This window comes from Colletotrichum aenigma (assembly GCF_013390185.1).
Source record: "Colletotrichum aenigma strain Cg56 chromosome Unknown KSG_Cg56_contig06, whole genome shotgun sequence".
Lineage (NCBI taxonomy): Eukaryota > Fungi > Ascomycota > Sordariomycetes > Glomerellales > Glomerellaceae > Colletotrichum > Colletotrichum aenigma.
Window position 1 is genome coordinate 3,745,850 of NW_023500912.1, and position 18,031 is coordinate 3,763,880.

The following is an 18,031-nucleotide window of genomic DNA, read 5'->3' on the forward strand; positions in this document are numbered from 1 at the left end:
GATCTATCGCTATTACAACATTTCCAATCTCCATATGAATAGGGTACTATCACACTCTCTCAAATCTTCATTCTGGTCTGCGTGTCCACAGGCGTCGCGCGAACCATCAACGGCTTCTTAATCCACAGCGCAAACGCCTTCTGGTTAGTCCAGTCCTTGCTTTCCTCGCAGAGCTCGAGGTCATAGGAGAAAAGCAACGTAGCCAAGATGAGTCTCATCTCGTGCATGGCCATGTTCTGCCCCAAGCAGTCGCGCGGTCCAAAACCAAATGGCTTGTGAGCATCCAGAACATCTCCAGCATACGCCGGGTCCGTCTTGAGCCATCTCTCAGGCGCAAAGGTTTTGGCGTCTCTAAAGTTGGCCTCGGACTGATATGTGGACCAGTGGTGAACTGATATGCGAACTCCCTCAGATACCCATTTGCCCATGACCTGTTGACCGCCGGGCATGACTACTCGGGGGCTACCGATGGGGACTGGTGGATAGACACGCAGGGCCTCTTTCAGAACGGCGTTCAGGTATTTCAGGTCTGCAAGACGCTCGAATGTCAGGTCGTCAAGAGTGGAGAATTTGCCGCGGATCTCTTCGAGAAGAGTCTTCATCTTATCGGGGTTGGCGAGAAGAGTGTAAACGCACCCGCTCAGTAGGGTGGCTATCAGAATCAGTCTCGAGCCCCTGAACATTCCAAAGACGTTGAAAGCTTACCAGTAGTTTCGGATCCAGCAAGCATGAACAGCTCCGCATTCGAGTGCATCTCCTTGATAGTGAGCTCCTTGCCCTCCTTAGCGGCCAGAACCAAGTTCCAAACATCAGGCTGGGTGGAGCCGCTCTCCAGACGCTGGTTGACGCGCTCCTCTGAGTGTCTGCAATGAGTAACTCGCTGCTCGGTGACGGACTTCGGCTCGAACTTGGTGAAGATGGCATTCAGGATCGGGTAGTAGTTGATGATGGACACGATGGGCAGCATCTTCAGCGACTCGAAGATTGACTTGACCCAGGGACTGAACTCGTTCTTCGCGAGCAGACCGAGGGGCTGTCCGAAGCACAGCTCAGCCATGACGTCGAAGGTAGTGAAGTTGAGCAGCTGCATCATTTCCACGGGCTCCTTTCCATCTTTGCCAATTTCGGAGATCTTATACATGAAGAGGTCCACATATTTGCGGAAAAGAGGCTCTTGCTGCCTCAAAGCACGCTCCGAGAAGGCCGGCGAGAAGAGACGACGGACTCGCGCGTGGTTCTCCGTGTTAGTGGTGAGAATGCTAGGTACGCCTGAAAGATGTCAGCATTCGGTTCAAACACACGAGACATCGTCATCACAGCTGACGCGTGAGCGATGGACTCTTTACCATTGACGGGCTGCACAGAGAACTCTTGGGCCTTCTCTTGCACCTTGGGTCCATGAACATCATCCCAGGCCTGAGCAGCCGTGTAGCTCAGATCAGTAGGGCCGAAACGAACCACAGGTCCATACTGCTCATGCAAACTCTTCATCCACTCGATATCATCACCTCTGAGCGCGACAAGCCAGTACGGGATGCGGGTGATTGCACAGATCTTTGGACCCGGCACATCGGCCAGTGGGTGGAGCGTGATGGAGTAGATAGCACTACCGAGAAGGTAAATGCCCAGGAGGCCCACGCCCAGGAGAATAGTAGCCACCATCGCGGTAGAACGAAGGCGAGTCGCTTTGCGAAGGCTTCGCAAACACGCGATCGGGAGAAGATGTATTTAAAGAGTAAACAGATATTCGACTGAGGGGCATCGACGAACTTCGGTGAGAAATGGACAGAAATTGATGAAATATGACCAGCATCTGACTGGCCAGTTCGCAGGACCCCTGATGCATCCCGCCCCCCCACAAAGCGCCAACAGACATTCTGCAACGGGAGGATGGGGACGTGCCGTCTGGACTGATTCTGGGAGATATCAGTCGCCCTCTAGGCCGAAGACGGCAGCTTTAGACAGGGTTCTGTTCCAGGCCTCGCCAAAATTGCCAGTGAACGATCCAGCAACGGACATCGAGGAAATTTGATGTCCGCGCAGCTGGGTTGCTCCGTTGTCTGTTCTCAGTGTTCTGGATTTTCCAGCCGCTCTGGAGCCCAATCCTTGTGTTGGATCTGCACTAAAAACGACCGTGCCCACGGGAGCTATGTTTATGCCAACTCAATGTCTTTATGCTGCGGGGATCACGACGACTTTAACGCAGGTTGTCACCGATGCAGTTCATCCCATTCCAGCACAACGTTTTCTGCCTTTGAACTCTGATCATATTAATCCCGAAAGCGAGCAGATCGAAGCGAAAACCGGTAGTATGGCACCATTGCCCGAGCTTCACGTCAACGTCTCAGGCGAGGGCAGTCGACTGGGATCATTTACCGACGTCGCAGTGGACAAACCGCCAGTCGAGTCATGTCCCCTCAGCCTGCAGACAGGGGAACTCGGCAACATGGCCTATCGCACACCCGGATTCATCTATTCTCTAGTCTTGTGCGGGATTGACTTGACAGTCCCGACTGGCCGCGGCTTGTCAACGTTGCAAGCCCTGACATCGGGTAGAAACAGATTGCTCAATTTGCGGCATGTGCGTGGCTTTGCAGCGGCCGCCAGTCCTAATTGGCCGCGGACATGGCAGATCACGACAGGGAAACCGGTCCTGAACCGGTCCTGCACACGTGCAGTAATGAGTTATTAAGACAAATCCTTGATTATCGTCACAGTCCGAGCACGTCGCGGTGGCCATTCTTTACACTAGGCGAGGAGGCGTTGACTCGACGGAAAGGGGCAAATACGGGGATGGTATCTGCCCTGCGGTTGAGTTCTTGGCTGAAAGCTGACAGCCGTTCCACTTCCAGGGCTAGTGTCTACCAGAAGGCGGCTACTCTAGGCTTCCACTCGTTCGGATGGAGAATCCATTCGTGGCACAGAAGCCGGGCATCACATTTATGTATCTAGTCATATTCCTAACATTTGCCTGTAGGGTTGGACTGTAAAGAGTCCTAGCCCCTGGGTCGAAAGAAGAAACGAGCCCACAATGAGGAGCGACACAGACGCAGGAACGTTGGTGGTTTGTTGGTGCTCCATAGACCACGCGGCAGATCGTTCCGGCTATTCATAATGCCACCAATTCCCCGATGTGGCTCATCTTGCATGTCTTCTTTCCCAACTCGCCGGAACCGAATTCGACGCAGGAGCAGGCACTTCTCTCCATCTGCCGGCCTCGAACAGGAAACCGACAACAAGCCACCAGTGGGATAGAGGACTGGCAGCAGCTTGGTGTTAACCTCCAAAATGGCTGCTACTATGACCGGGGAGCAAATCTCGGCTATTGCCTACCAGCTTGAGCCTTTGACCCCGAGGGGCCTGGGGCCGGCCGTCGAGTTCATCGCCATCGTTTTCGGGATTGTTTGTGTGATTGTGGTCGGGCTTCGTATCTACGTCCGCGCTGGGCTATCGGGGGCGTCGACAAGACTATGGGGTGTCGAGGATTGGCTAGCAGTGATTGGGACAGTAAGTGTTTTCGACCTTGTCCTAAATCTGCAGACTTGTTGTTCTGCAGTATCCCTATCTCCTGAGATCGAATGAACTGACGGCCGATCCAATAGGTACCCTTCATACCGGCGGTTGTCTTTGCGGTGTACGCCTCACGATATGGAGTTGGCTCCCACGATGCCGACATCCCTTCCCAACTTTACCTGATTCGCGCCTCCGAATATCAAACCTACTGGGAAGTTCTCTACTTCATCTCGTCAACGATTATTAAGTGCGCCATCGGCTTTACGTGCGTGCGCTTGGATAGAAGGAAGCGAGTAACAGTCATCATGGGTGTCAACATGGCGGTTATGGTGATTGTTGCGATTCTCGCTTTGGTGTTTGTTTTCGCAAACTGCACTCCACTTGCCGCAACATGGAACCCCGCGTTGTAAGTCCTTCGCCGCACTGGTTCACGTTGCGTAAACATTTGACTAATCATCTTCTGTCAGGGGAACATGCCAGAAAGTTATCAGCCTGCAGACAGTCAGCTACATCGTCTCCGCCATCCAGATGATCACGGACTGGACTTGTGCAATTATCCCTTTCTTCATCGTTGCGGGACTGCAAATGTCCCAAAGGAAGAAGATCTCCGTCTGCGCCATTCTCGGTCTCGGTCTATTTGCCAGTATTACGACTGTCATCAGAATGCCCTACCTCAAATATTACGACACCGCCAAGTACCCAACGGAGATTGGATGTACGTCTCTGTTCATCAACAAAGCCCCATTCATAGACTGACCTTAGCATAGACCATCTCGGCGTCATCAGTATTACCTCCAACCTCGAGTGCGCGTTGGGAATTATTGGATGTTCTCTGCCGCCATTGCGAAAACTGTTCAAGTTTTACTACGGCTCATCTCACGATGGCAATTACAAAGTGTCAGGCGGGGTAAGTTTGTCTATGCGCATTATATGCTGAAATTTGCTTTGAACCTGCGCTGATCCCATCAATAGAGTGAAAACGTTCTCGGCAGCGCTGGCCCGGCTATTAAACTCGGCTCGCTCAGTGACCACGATAGAACATACCATGCATCAGCGAGGAGAACGGGCACCAGAGACCTTGAAACGGACGACGATCGAGACGATTCGAGCCACAAGGGCATAATCCGGAAAACTGATGTCTACATTAGCACATCATCGTTTAAAGGCCGATAACAATTGCAGTCGGATTGCTGCATGTTTACGACGGAATGGTAGAGGGTAAGACCCTTCTGGGCCACATGTGATCATACTAAAACGATGTAACTGTAATTAAACACAATCAATCTGACAACATCTGGAAGCTATTACGGGAGTCCCTGTGAGAATTTGCGGAGTCCACCGACACATACCGGTTATCTGCTTTTCGAAGCGATTGTTTGAGCGGTTGAAGTTCGCATCAATGGTGAGTAGCCAAGATCCAGTAGGTAATGGCGAACAACGACTTGATTTTGTTGTTTTCCGTGCGTTTTCCATTGTTCTTCTGCCTTCCTTTTCCTGGCCGCTGCAATTACTTTGGGTCGTGCTATCACACTGACGACATAAACAGATGCGCGTTGGTTGTGGACTCTTGTATGGATCCACCCACCGATCGGTCGGCTTGGCATGTGCGCGGTGGCAAGCTGGAGGTAAACGCCGACAACAAGTTTTCTACTTGGCAAGTCTTGGACGTGGCGGATACCATTGCTTGTGTTTTTGGCGTCTTGTCGGACAAGAAGTATGAAAAGCTTCTCTAGACAACACTGCGAGGTTGTCAAGAATGATTGGTCAAGTCTTGCTTGCCATGCGACCTGTTTACCGAGCCGCTCTATTCATCTCTGGCTGAGAAATGGGAACAGAGGGGAATTAGCCGTGCGACATTGCAATGTCGAGGAAAGCCGCATGTCTTATCTCAATGACGGCGCCGAGACCAGCCCTACTTAAATCAATATCGACAGTTCTTTCTCATCCCCACGGGGAGCTCCTCATCCTACGAACCACCCCTCTTCAACATCATAGTGCAGGATAATCATCTGTCAAAAGACTGAAGATTGGGGAAAGGACATAGCTTATCGCATCGCCAAAGACAGCATCGCGTGCGACCGCGGTCTCCAGGTTTCGCGGTTTGACCACACTTCCGGACATCGGGTTCCCAGTTTGGGAAATCCGAGCAGGCATGAACCTACACCACCTCCGTGACTGTCGCCGATCGAAGATGCGGCTCACCCGCCGCATGCCCCACGGTTTCCGTCATTGTTCCCACCCTTGACCCGCAAATCGGGCAAACCCACCGACAAAGTATGATGTCAAGGTCCAGTATTGATGCGAACGCAATAGCCCTTTCACGATTTTTTCAGCCCGCCAAGTCGAGAATGGAAAGAGGAATTTTCGGTTGACGCTCCTCTGTGGTATGACTCCATCAAACATAACGGCCGAATAACGTGAGGATGCTGACCAGAATGACCGTCCAATACTGGGGCTCTGGATCCTTCAAGGTCCCCTTTTCGCCGTTGGGAAGGCCCGACTAACGCCAGCGTCATGGGACGATAGCGTCATAACTCCAACTTTCTGTCGGAGTTTATCTTTCATATCGTGGAGACCCCGAGCATTGATAAAGACGTTGGACGGCCTAAGAGATCGAAATCCGGGGCACCGTTGGTTGACATTTATCAGCTGTCACATCATTTCACACGCTAGGTCTCGTCCTTTCATGCCTTTCGTAAGACCTCGGAACATTTGGTCCTAGACTGTCACCGTCACCTCGCATTCGACATCACATATCGGCAGCCCGGCACATCACGTCTTCGGGCCGGGACTGTTTGCTACCAGACCGTCACCATGGCCTCCACACCACCATCGAAAAGCCCGCCCACGTCCGGCGCGAACGCGGCCGAGGAAGCGAACCTCACCCGCAACAGCAGCGCAACACGAGTCGGCCCGAGCTTCGACGAAAAGCCGGAACGACCAAGAGAGAAGGAAGAAGCTCCGACCGGTGGCTTTTTCCAAGACGCACCAGGCCGAGACGAGGAGTCTGAAGGCACGACTACCCACGAGAACATCACCTCGAAGAGCAACCAACCGCAGTACACCCCAGATGGCAAGCGCATCATCACCGAGGATGAATGCTATCACCTGCTCGGCTACTCGTGGCCCTCGTGGAAGAAGTGGATGCTTCTCTCGTCTATCTTCGCCGTCCAGGTGTCGATGAATTTCAACACAAGCGTCTATCCGAGTGCTGTTACGCCGCTCAGTGAGCACTTCGCAGTCAGTGAGCAGGCTGTTCGTGCATCACAATGTGCGTTTCTCGTGCTTTACGCTTTCGGCTGCGAGCTTTGGGCGCCATGGAGCGAGGAGTTTGGACGATGGAAGATCTTGCAGTAAGTTGATAGCCAACATGAAGGGTTGATGCTGGATTTGAGAATTTTTCTAACAAATGCCCCAGGTGTTCCCTGTTTCTGGTAAATATTTGGCAAATCCTCGGCGGGCTCGCACCCAACTTTGCTTCCATCGTTGTCGCTCGAGGTCTTGTAAGTTCAATTGCCTTCACAATCTTGTGATGATCAATGTCGATGAATACTGACCGACACCCCATAGGGCGGTTTGAGCTCAGCAGGAGGCAGTGTCACGCTGGGAATGGTAGCAGACCTCTACCAACCTGATGACCAACAGTGGGCAGTCCTCTTCGTCGTTCTCTCCTCCGTATTCGGTACCTCTGTCGGTCCTGTGGTCGGCGGCCCTATTCAAGCCTTCCTGCCGTGGTACTGGAACTTCTGGATCCAGCTCATCTTTGGCGTCACTGTTCAGGCTGTTCACTTCTTCATGCCTGAGAGTCGCTCCACTATCCTCATGGACAAGGAAGCAAAGCGCAAGCGCGAGGCTGGCATCGACACGAACGTCTATGGCCCCAACGAGGTCAAGAAGCCCCGACTCTCCGCCCACGAGTTCGCAATCACTTGGATTCGACCTTTCGAGATGTTCCTGCGAGAGCCTATTGTCCTTTCTTGCTCTCTTCTTTCTGGTTTCTCCGACGCTCTCATCTTCACTTTCCAAGAGGGGTTCAACCCAGTTTTTGAGAAGTGGGGGTTCGGCGTCCTCGAGACGGCTTGGGCTTTCATTCCGATCAACATCGGCTACCTGATTGCCTACATTTCTTACGTACCCTGGATCATCAGAGACCAGAGAGTCATCAAGGCGAAGGGCTCCGACGCCTTGCCGCCTGAGCGTCGATTGAGATGGCTCCTCTATCTCGCGCCATTGGAGACAATCGGCTTGTTCGGTTTCGCATGGACGTCTATGGGACCCCCTGAGTCGCACTGGATTGCTCCAATGATTTTCTCTTGCCTGATCGCCATCGCCAACTTTGCTATTTACATGAGTACTGTGGACTACATGATTGCTGGTAAGTATCTGATCTTAAACATCACAGCATGATTGCTAACCACCATCACAGCTTACGGACCCTACAGTGCATCAGCAACAGGAGGTAATGGCTTCGCCAGAGACTTCCTCGCCGGCATTGCGGCCATGTACTCGACACCACTCTATGAGAACATTGGCAAGACGCGTCATACGGAGTACGCGAGCACGATCCTCGCATGCCTCGCCTTTGTCGTCACAATCCCGGTGTACCTCATTTACTGGAAGGGACCCGTCATTCGAGAAAGATCCAAGTTCGCTCAGTCACTTGACGCCGACAGACGCGCCAAGGGTGGTCGTCGAGTCGTCGACGCTCCCGAGGAGCAGCTTGAGCCCAAGAACCTGTAAACAGGCATGCGATGGACGATATGCCTGCTCAATCCGAGGGTCTAAGCATGATTGAAGAGCACAGCACAGACACCTGTGCATCCGATCTGGAAGTGGCTTCTTTAGAGCTGAAAAGGACTTGGGGCCAAAGAGGGCATTGCATTCATGATGTTATTTGTAATGATACCAACGCACGATCAATTGTAAAAAGTAATGAGTGATACGATACCATGGTATCCCCAGCACTCTGAACCGAATGCTGTCCGTCTCTCCAGCCAAAACAGAGGGGATCTCTGTTATTTCGAAGATTCATGGAAGGATCACAGAACACTAGCGTGGGGCTGAGAAGCTTACTTCTAGGCTTAGGTGCCATCAGTCAAGGCACGCGAGTTGTGCGGCACAGCGCTGCGGTCCAGCACACACACCTTTCTTAACCCCGGGGCACATTCTGACAAACACTAGCTTGATTGGGTAAAAATGTCCATATTGTTTCATACGACGGATCTGGGGAAATGGGGCACTTACATTCTGCTTACCATGCAGCCCGAACTTCCCGGCTTTATGTGCTCCGATTCGCACCCTTTCCCCCGTACCCGACACTGTCTGTAGCTCGAAATGCGAAGAACTTCAATATGCGGCAACGGGTATCGCCTTCACACTTCGATTTGTGGGCTAGGTAACGAGATAACGATCTTCTAGCCCCTCTTAAAACCATTTACATCCAATTTATAGAGGGCTACGACGCTGTGGTGCTCCTCATTAGAGCCGATGTGAATCAAATCATTGATCGGTGGACGAGTGCCAATTTTCAGTATTCAACTAAAATCAACTTGAAGATGATGGGGTCAAATTACTGCACAAGGTAGCGGCTGAGTCTCAGAGAACGCGTCTCCAGTCAGACATGCGTCGAAAATGGGCCGACAATACCTTGCTCTCATATTGTGCAACATGACGTTAGAATATTGGTCTTAGTAGATCAGCCAAGACGCCAACATCTTGGAATAACGCTGCGTCTGCCGGTAGCCGTCTACGGCGCCCGACAGACCTCCGCCATCCGGGCGACGTGCGGGTGGCCGAACCAGGCACGGCGTGAGGTGGACGTCAGCATCGTATTACGATTCAGCCACCCGTTGGGTTGTTAGTGCCTTGGCATTAGACGAAGGTCCCCAAACGCTGACGTTCATCGCGCCCAAGCCTTGGAGCATCGGCTGCCGGCTTGAGGCACAAGTATGCAGCCAACGCGACCACATCCTTTGGCTGCCAGGTCGGCCACGGCACAGCCCGCCGCGTGCCAGTTGTGCGGGCAACAATGGGGCATAAACAACAATTTGCCAATTAGGACGTGCTGACGGATGCGACTAGACCCAACGTGGAGAAGGCGAGAGTGGCAGTACTGACAGGGCGAAATCCCTCTGCCTAGCAGGCGGACTGGCATCACGATCCTACTGGAGAAGGTCGGTGACGACTGACTCTTGGAAGCCGTTTGTGGCTACAAAACTGGATGTACGCCAAGCTGGGTGACCCAAAATGGAGAATAGGTCGTTGAAGGAACGTCCTGTGAAATTGTTGAAATACCTCGTGTCGCCTCGAGTTTGTTATTCATGTTCCATAACGCTCATACGACAAACAAGACCCAAGTTTTCTTCATTCTCCCTATCATCACACAGAGGAAAACTTGCAATCGGTAGTCAGCCGATCTCATCGCAATGGTGTCTTCTCTTCTATTGGCTAGCTCTCTAGTCAGCCTTACTCAGGCAGTGTCTCTGCCACTGTCTACCAGGGGCACAAACTCAACGAAAGCGTTCAGTTGGGTCGACACAAAACCAACAAAAGACCTGCAATACTACGACTGTGGCAGCGGCTTCCAATGCGCCCGTCTCGAAGTCCCGCTTGACTGGGCAAACCCAACCAGAAACAGTACCGCTGCCATCGGTATTGTCAAGCTCCCGGCCGCAGTCCCGGATGACGACCCATCTTTCGCCGGCAGCGTCCTTATCAACCCCGGCGGACCAAGCGGTTCCGGCACCGCTTTCGCCTACTCCTGGGGCCCCGGCTTGCAGAAGGTCATCGGCGAGAACTACGAAGTCATCGGCTTCGACCCACGTGGTGTCAACACGAGTACCCCACACGCCGACTGCTTCAAGGGAGACCAGTTCGCCCGGAGGCTCGCTCAGGAGCGCACTTCTAATCTTCCACCCATTGATGACACCATTGGCTATCATTGGGCGAGCGCCTCTGCTCAGAGTGCTCTCTGCGAGGAAAACGGTGCTGATAGCATCTGGGGTCACATGAACACCGCGTCCGTTGCTCGCGACATGGTGGAGATTATCGATCGCATTGACGACCTGCGCTGGAAGGAATCAGGCAAAGCCAAGCCTAAGGATGCCGAAGCAGCTCGCCTTAACTACATTGGCATTTCTTACGGGACGTTCTTGGGCAACACATTTGCTTCCATGTTCCCCGAGCGCATTGAGAGAATGTGGATTGATGCTGTCGTTGATGGCGACGATTGGTCCGCTGGTGTGAGTCTCCATCTCCTTTCAGGCATTCATAGAATCCTAACTGTCCTCATAGACTTTCCGCAATGACGTCAACGATGCTGAAAAGATTGTTGACCAATTTTACGAGCTCTGTTATGAATCAGGGGACGATTGTCCTCTCCTTGAATCATCTGACAAGTCCGGTGCAGACATCAAGGCTCGTGTCGCCGATGTCCTTGACGACATGGACACTACGCCTGTGTCCTTTTCCCACAACGACACACCGTATGTTCTAACATCACCAGTCATCCGCCAAGCAATCTTCTCCATGTTGTACAGTCCTTTGAACTCATTTGGGATTCTTGCCCTCGGTCTCAGCGCTCTTATGAACGGCAACTACTCCATCCTCACAGTGTTCCTTCCCTCCGACTCCATTAAGCTGGTCTGCGATGCCTCAGATGACAACGAGCTTCCTGAGTACAGATGGGGCTCGGACGTCCTGGCAGGCGTTCTATGCACCGACATTGTTGACGACGTGGTTGATCGCAATATTTCCTTCTACGAGGAGGTTGTCGACTACCTGAAGAACCAGTCCGAAACCACCGGCAGCAGCGTCTCGGGAGCAATTCCGATCGCCTGTGCTGGGCGCAAGATCCGCCCTTCCTATCCGTTCACGGGACCTTTCACGAGCCCTGCAGCAAATGCCAACGATACGAACGCCCCCGCTGCACCTCTCTTGATTACATCCAGCCGCTACGACCCCATTACCCCTCTCAGGAACGCCTTCCATGTGTCAGAGGGACATCCCGGCTCCGCTGTCGTTATCCAGGAGACTTCTGGACACGGTGCAACCTCCAACCCGAGCGAGTGTCTTGTAAAGATAGTAAGGGACTACTTTTCCGAGGGCAAGCTTCCAGAGAACGGTACCGTCTGCGAGTCCATATGCCAGCCGACAATTCCTGCCGACACGGAAAGCTGCACCTCCATTCTCGACTCCAGAGACGTGGAGTACATGCTTCCTGCTTTGGGAGACTTCCATTGGTTCTAGGTGTAGAAGTTTATTGCGCCCGATAATGTCCACGGGTGTTAATGTGTCAGTGGAAAGTTCGTGCATAGTATACCTGTGCGCGCTGTCTTGTTCCTGCGATTGGCTTTCATTGTATATACTAGCTTAATATTACAAACATCTTCTGATATGACCTTAGCGCCTTTGCTTGGAGAGAAAGCATTTGTTTTGATTGTAGTCAGTCGAACGAAGATTATCTAGAAGATGGGACCTTCGAAATTCCTCATGAAAGTCCCCTAAGCATCCGCAAGAATATCATCCAACGCTTTCTCGCTGATCATGAAAGTCGCCAGTGTTGGCACCTCTCCAGGCTGAACCGGAAAGACGGACCCATCAACTCGAAGCCCTTGTACTCCACGAACGCGGAACTTGGAGTCCAACACAGCCATACGATCATCATCTGCCCCGATTGCACAGGTCCCACTAACATGATGAGAGTAGGTCTGAGCTCGAAGGAAAGCCTTCTGCTCCTCGTTCGTGCAGCTCGTAGCACCTTGACGACAAGGTCGGTGCTCAGTGAATGCGTTGTCGGTCAGGTTGGTAAGAACGGACCTCTCAAGGTTGATCGCCTCCACCATAGAGTCAAGGTCGGCGTCATCGCCTTGAGAAAAGAGCCCAAGATGTATGTTGGGAGCCTCGCGGGGATCAGTAGATCTCAGCTTGACGGTGCCGTTGATATTTCCCGGTTGGAGATGCATGAAGCCACACTCAAACTCGTTCTCCGCCCAACCCGGCATACCAGGGAAGAAACCAATGAAGTTGAAGCTCCCGCAGTAGAAGTGTATATCCCGTGTGCGCTCGGCGACTGAGGTTCGCATGAACATGTCCCAGAACCCAACAACTGGCTTTTCGAACGTGCCGTAGATAACTCCCTCGAGGTTGTCATGCATGTTGATGCCGACACCAGGAAGGTCTTTGACAAGAGGGATGTCAAACTTTGCCAGCTCGTCCGCTGGGCCGACACCGCTAAGTTTGAGAAGCTGCGGGGTGTTGAAGACACCGCCGGCAATGATGATCTCTTTCGACGCAAAGGCCTTGCCAGGGGCCCCGATCTGGGATGGGTCATGACGAGGATCTGTTGAGTACAGGCTTTGGCCTTGAAGGTACTCGACTCCAAGCGCCCGTGGCGCCGTGTTTCCATCTGCTGGCTTGTCGAATATGATTTTCGTCGCGAGTGTGTTCAGCTGAAGTGTCAATGGGAACTTTCTCTCGTCACCCACGGTCGCCCGAATTTAGTTACTTGGACTGGATCGCACACCATTGCGAGAGTGGGTGTGAGGGGTAAACACCCCCAGGAGGTTATCGCGTTTCGCATCGTCCGAGTCGGTGTCCCTCCCGAGTAACCCAGCAAGCTCAGTGAAGTTAATTCCTGGCGGAAACCCGAAAGCTGTAGAAGCATGTAAAGCCAATGTAGACACATCCGATTCGTTTAGAGCCCAGGAATAGTCACTCTGAGAAGTATCGATGTATCCCGTGAAACCGTGAGATGCAGTACTTCCGTTGACAAGGTAATTGCATCGCTCTAGTCTGACAAGATACTTGCGCATGTTTGCTGGTGACCATGTCTCATCCCCAGTCAGATCGGCGATGTCCTGCCAGTCCACATCCGCAGGCAAAGAGATCGTAGCCGCGTTATGCATAGCGCAGCCGCCAAGTACACCAGCTCGTGGATAGTAGACGCCAAGTCGCGTAGAGCCAGAAGGTGGATTCAACCCAACGTAAAAGTCGCCGTCGGTTGTGTTCCAAGTGGTGAAATCATAGACGCTGTCAATTTCTGGCGTATCTCGCGTTACGAAGAAGTCCCATCGCGTTAAGGGATCGTTGATAGCCGGTGTATCATTGTAGACCATGTATGAGTTGATGTTGTCTGCTTGGTCATTCCCAGCTTCAATGAGTAACACTGTGTGGCCTTCCCGGGCCAGGTTGGCAGCGAGCGGACCACCACCTGGACCGGATCCCACCACAATGTACTCATATGTCTCAGGAACCTCTGAATCTTCTGAAAGGGCTCCGTTGAAGTATAGAAGGAAGAGAATCAAGAGATAAGAAAAGTTCATTTTGGATATCGATCTGGCAAGCTCTAGGTTTAGATCTGGGTAGGATGCTTCTCGCTGTCGGCCAAATTGACAGGAAGTAAAGCGTTTCTTCTGGCTTTTAATATGTTCCCAAACTCTCCCTTTGTGTCCGGATTGATGCCACGAGTCTACCGAATCTTCCGTGTCTTTGTTCGCCAAGTCATGTTTTCCCCAGACGGTAATTAAATCGGCTTCGAGGTTAGTCCAATATACGATGCCCTACGTCACCAGCACTGCGGCACTGGCGCGATATCCTCTCAGTGGTTTAAGCAACTGCAAGTCTATACCACATCTGCAGATAGTGTTTACTACCTGCCGGCTGTTGTAAGTTTTGCATTCCGCTAACTCCGTGATTCGCTAGCTCCCGTGTGAGGGGTCCGGGATTATCTTAACTCAAAGTCTAAACCCGATCCCTGCACGCATCACTACAGTTGCACTGACTAGGTTTGGGTTTGTTTGCCAAGAATTCACAACACTGGAAGGCTGGTTGAATGGCCACAGGGTTCGTTCTTACCATGGCTTTGAGGCGGGTTCATGCGCCACAACGAGGTTACACAGTCGTTCTCGCCGTGACAAGCCGGTTATGACAATAGCCATTGGAAATATTTTTGGGAGCTTGTGGCGCTTGCCTATCTCTTCGGATCACGCCGAGATGTTGTAAGGATTAAGGAAGTCTTGTGAGTCTATCTAGGAACCTGCCTACTGGCGGCTTTCTATCTCAAGGAACTGCTGCAATGTGTCTTTTACAGTTGCCTGCAGCGGACGGTACTCAACACCCAGAACCTCCACGATTTCGTTCCCGTCAACCTGATACAAGTTTTCCAGAGCCTTCATTTTACCAGTTCCCGGGCTACCAACGGGAACTCGATTCTTGACCTCTGGCAAAGCTTCCCTGACTGCATCAGCGGCAGTCTGCCAGTCAAAGTGATGCCCGAGCAAGAATCTCTGGCCACCAGCCGCAGGTGTTTCCACAGCCGCAACAAGCATAGCAGCCGTGTCACGCACGTCCACAACTCCGGCCCACTGTAGTTCCGGAATTTCCTTGGCGTCCATGAGTTGCCAAAGAAGCTTGGAAGTTGACGTGATTTCTTCCAAGTTACCAATTTCCTCAAGGTGAGGGCCCAAGACCAGGGCAGGGTTTAAGCAGCACAGATCGAAATTGGTCTGGTTGTCCTCAATCCATGCCCAAACTGCCTTTTCCGAAAGCGCCTTTGATGCCAAGTACAGAGCCACACGATCTTTGAGAGACGCTGCCTCTTCAAATGTGGTTGGGTTCCAGTCAGACTCGTCATAGACGTATCCGATACGAGGGTCCTTGGAGTTGTCAAGCATCGCCGCCAAGGAAGAAACATGAACCACGCGCTTCAAAGCAGCACCGCCGTACAGCTTGCTGGCTTCCAGGATTCCCGTGGCACCCTTGATGGCAGGGTTCAACATGTCGCGAACATTGTCCTCGACATGGCCGTGAACAGGACTTGCGACGTGAATTACGCCCACGGTCGTTGGGTCAAAGGCGTCGCGAAAGAGCTCGGGGTTGGTGAGGTCTTCGATAAAGATGGTAGTCAACCTTGAGCCATAGTCGTTGGGGAAGGTCGCACGGACTTTGTCGGCAGCTTTTTGAGACCTGACTGTTCCACGGACGTTGTACCCCCGCTTCAAAGCCTGGTCGATGACGTGGAGCCCTAGATAGCCGTTCGCGCCGGTGACCAATGACGGTACCCGAGTTGTTAGACATGCTAGGTGTTGGAAAGAAAGGCGTGTATAAGGTGCGGATTGTTAGGGGTGTGTGAAGAATATAGATCTTGAAGCATGGATTGGTAGTATTGAGGCTTTTTGGTGACTCTGGGTCTTTGCAGTATTTATTAGGCCGAGTGTAAATCGTGGGAAGTTCAAAAGTAAAAGGTTGATTCGCCTAGCAGAATCTACGATGAGCAAAATATAGATCTTATCTCCGGCTGAAGTCCGCGAGACGTTTTATGTCCGTAAACTTGATATTCAGTACTCCCAAGATCTTGGCACTTGATTGCGAATGGGACGAGGTGGATATCAAGGACAAGGGGAGCACGTCAGCACCAGTGGGCCGTTGAGCGTATCCCCGTCAAACCGGACGGAAGAGGCTCATTAGAGTTAGAGTTCAAAGATCAAGAACTACGCGAATGTTTGTCCGGCCTCGGCGACAGCGGAATCGCCGGCCGGTGCGTCACGGAGTAGCCCGCAAGTCTCCCCAAGGCCCCGGGCTACTCCTGGGGCTTCACGATTCCACACTTTGCGCATAAAAGGGTATGACTGCTTTTGCTGGTAGAGACTAGATTGTTTATAGAATTCAATCGACGGCTGTATTTCTATAGGCCCCCAAATTTTCCTGAGTCTGGGCGGCTGTATTTACTGTTCACCGCATAATTACGATTGGGACGAAAGTAGAAGAAAAAATGATAGGGGCGACCACAGCTAAGCGGAAATAATGGGAATGTAGTCTTTTAAGCATAGGTAGAGCTAGGGGCCTTTTTTTCTAATGACCAGAATATGTGTTGATGTGGCTAAAGTTCCTCACTCGGGGCATCATAGAGCCTCGATCGCCAGCGACATCCGAAAGCAGGCTCCACGTTGAAGTCCAACCAGTTCATGCTCTCGAAAGAAGATGTTGCCATACCAACCGCAGCGGCGAAGACGGGTTCAAAGGAGTGGGCGTTGTTAACCACGTCTTCACCAACAACAGCCTTTAAGATGTCAAGGAATCCTCCGTCCATCACCGTATCGCCATAAAGAACAACTCGTTGAATCGTATCTGGCATGGGGTGTCCGTAAAGATCGTGGCCCAATGGGGCCTTAGTAACCTCTGTGAGTAAATCTTTGACGGCTTGCAGATGGCCGGGCTGTTCCCGACGATCTGCGCCAAGCTGCTGGTCGTAGACTTGACGTAAAACGCCCGCAACTCCTTCGTCGTCGGCGAATAGATTAACACTCAGCCCAGAGTCGCTGTAATCTACTGCTAGAACGGCTTGCGTTTCGTAACGCGGTGTGCCTGGGTTATTAATGTGGTTGGCCCACATAACCAACTTCGCAGCGCTCAAGACCCGGTGGGTTAGACGGAGACCGACTGATTCGATTGCTTTGTTGATGATGTAGTCTTGATACTGCCAAGTCTGGTCAGGGACGACTACGCCGGCATAACAAAATGTCGTGCCTAGGTAAGACGCGACCGATGACTGCAGGCTACGCAAAAGGCCTTGACAACTGTCGAAGTCGGGGTCCCTTTTGCAGATGGCAAGGCCGAGCGGCTGCAGTGGAGAGCATACGGCGTTGCGCAACAAGGAGATGCCGGGTCTGCCTTCAACGATTGATGTTGTGTTGTCGCGTTTGCGCATGAAAGACTTGTACGCCGGGCTTCCCTCGATCCGAGCCACTTCTACGTGGGACCCGTTCTGGAGGTAGATAGCCGCGGTTCTAGAAATGGAGTCAATAAATCGGCTTCGAAGGAGGGCGTTTTGGGGTCTCGTACCCATAATCTGGTGTGAGGCTAAAACCAACGCCAGGCACCGGCGGATGCGACAATGATGATGCTGTCGCGGCCTCTGCGAACATGAGAAGCAGGAAAAGGCATAGACGGGACACGTGTGTCTGGACGGACATGATGTCGTCGGGTTGTCCGAAATGGCGATAATGGAAATTTGGCTAAGTGTGGAAGGTTGTTTGTTGTTGATTGTCGCGTTTGTTTCGTCACCGTTGGGCTTTTGGTCCTGCCTGTGAACGGAGCGCAGCGACAACTGTGGGTCACGTGAGTACAAATGCGCAACGTGGATCTTGACTTGGCGTTGGTGCTTAAATATGGATGTGATGCAGCGCAATCGCGTGGCTGTGTCGGTGAACTGATTGGCGCGCGAGTTGCTATTCGTGATGGGGTTCCAACACCATGCGTTTTCTCCTGGTCGCAGAGGGGCTGTGTGCACCAGCCAGCCCCAAGGTGGTATTCAGTATTGCAGCTCAGCTTTCGCCCTCTTTATGTCATAGGCTAGCCATACAGGTGTCTCCGTGATCTATCCTGGCCCCCATCCCATCATAAATATCTCCATCAGAGTCATCCTTCAGTCGGCAAGGTGTGCTCGCAGGCGGCGAACTGCTAAACAAAGAGGAGAGGCCCGAATTAAGCGCTGCCGAGCTTCTGGAAATGTCCACTCCAG

General features: G+C 52.3%; 5 protein-coding genes across 5 annotated transcripts; 3 read left to right on the top strand and 2 right to left on the bottom strand.

Annotated features, from left to right (window-relative positions):
• Positions 1-59: 59 nt before the first annotated feature.
• On the bottom strand, positions 60-1,662 carry FUM2-1 (Cytochrome P450 monooxygenase FUM2; the record flags this gene model as incomplete). The annotated part of the gene is made up of 3 exons (XM_037325253.1): positions 60-652; positions 706-1,269; positions 1,347-1,662. The coding sequence occupies 3 exons, from the start codon at positions 1,660-1,662 to the stop codon at positions 60-62; spliced, it is 1,473 nt and encodes a 490-aa protein (XP_037176782.1).
• A 1,626-nt stretch (positions 1,663-3,288) lies between these two features.
• On the top strand, positions 3,289-4,686 carry CGCA056_v010007 (uncharacterized protein; the record flags this gene model as incomplete). Its single annotated transcript, XM_037325254.1, has 5 exons — positions 3,289-3,507; positions 3,603-3,919; positions 3,981-4,228; positions 4,281-4,420; positions 4,486-4,686. 5 exons carry the CDS (start codon positions 3,289-3,291, stop codon positions 4,684-4,686), a joined length of 1,125 nt encoding a protein of 374 aa, XP_037176783.1.
• Positions 4,687-6,327: 1,641 nt separating this feature from the next.
• On the top strand, positions 6,328-8,253 carry kojT-2 (putative efflux pump kojT; the record flags this gene model as incomplete). Its single annotated transcript, XM_037325255.1, has 4 exons — positions 6,328-6,866; positions 6,932-7,016; positions 7,084-7,888; positions 7,940-8,253. 4 exons carry the CDS (start codon positions 6,328-6,330, stop codon positions 8,251-8,253), a joined length of 1,743 nt encoding a protein of 580 aa, XP_037176835.1.
• Positions 8,254-9,938: 1,685 nt separating this feature from the next.
• Positions 9,939-11,760, top strand: CGCA056_v010009 (putative hydrolase; the record flags this gene model as incomplete). Its single annotated transcript, XM_037325256.1, has 2 exons — positions 9,939-10,754; positions 10,807-11,760. The coding sequence occupies 2 exons, from the start codon at positions 9,939-9,941 to the stop codon at positions 11,758-11,760; spliced, it is 1,770 nt and encodes a 589-aa protein (XP_037176836.1).
• Positions 11,761-14,552: 2,792 nt separating this feature from the next.
• CGCA056_v010010 (putative uncharacterized oxidoreductase) lies at positions 14,553-17,483 on the bottom strand (the record flags this gene model as incomplete). Its single annotated transcript, XM_037325257.1, has 3 exons — positions 14,553-15,589; positions 16,405-17,297; positions 17,353-17,483. 3 exons carry the CDS (start codon positions 17,481-17,483, stop codon positions 14,553-14,555), a joined length of 2,061 nt encoding a protein of 686 aa, XP_037176651.1.
• Positions 17,484-18,031: the final 548 nt, after the last annotated feature.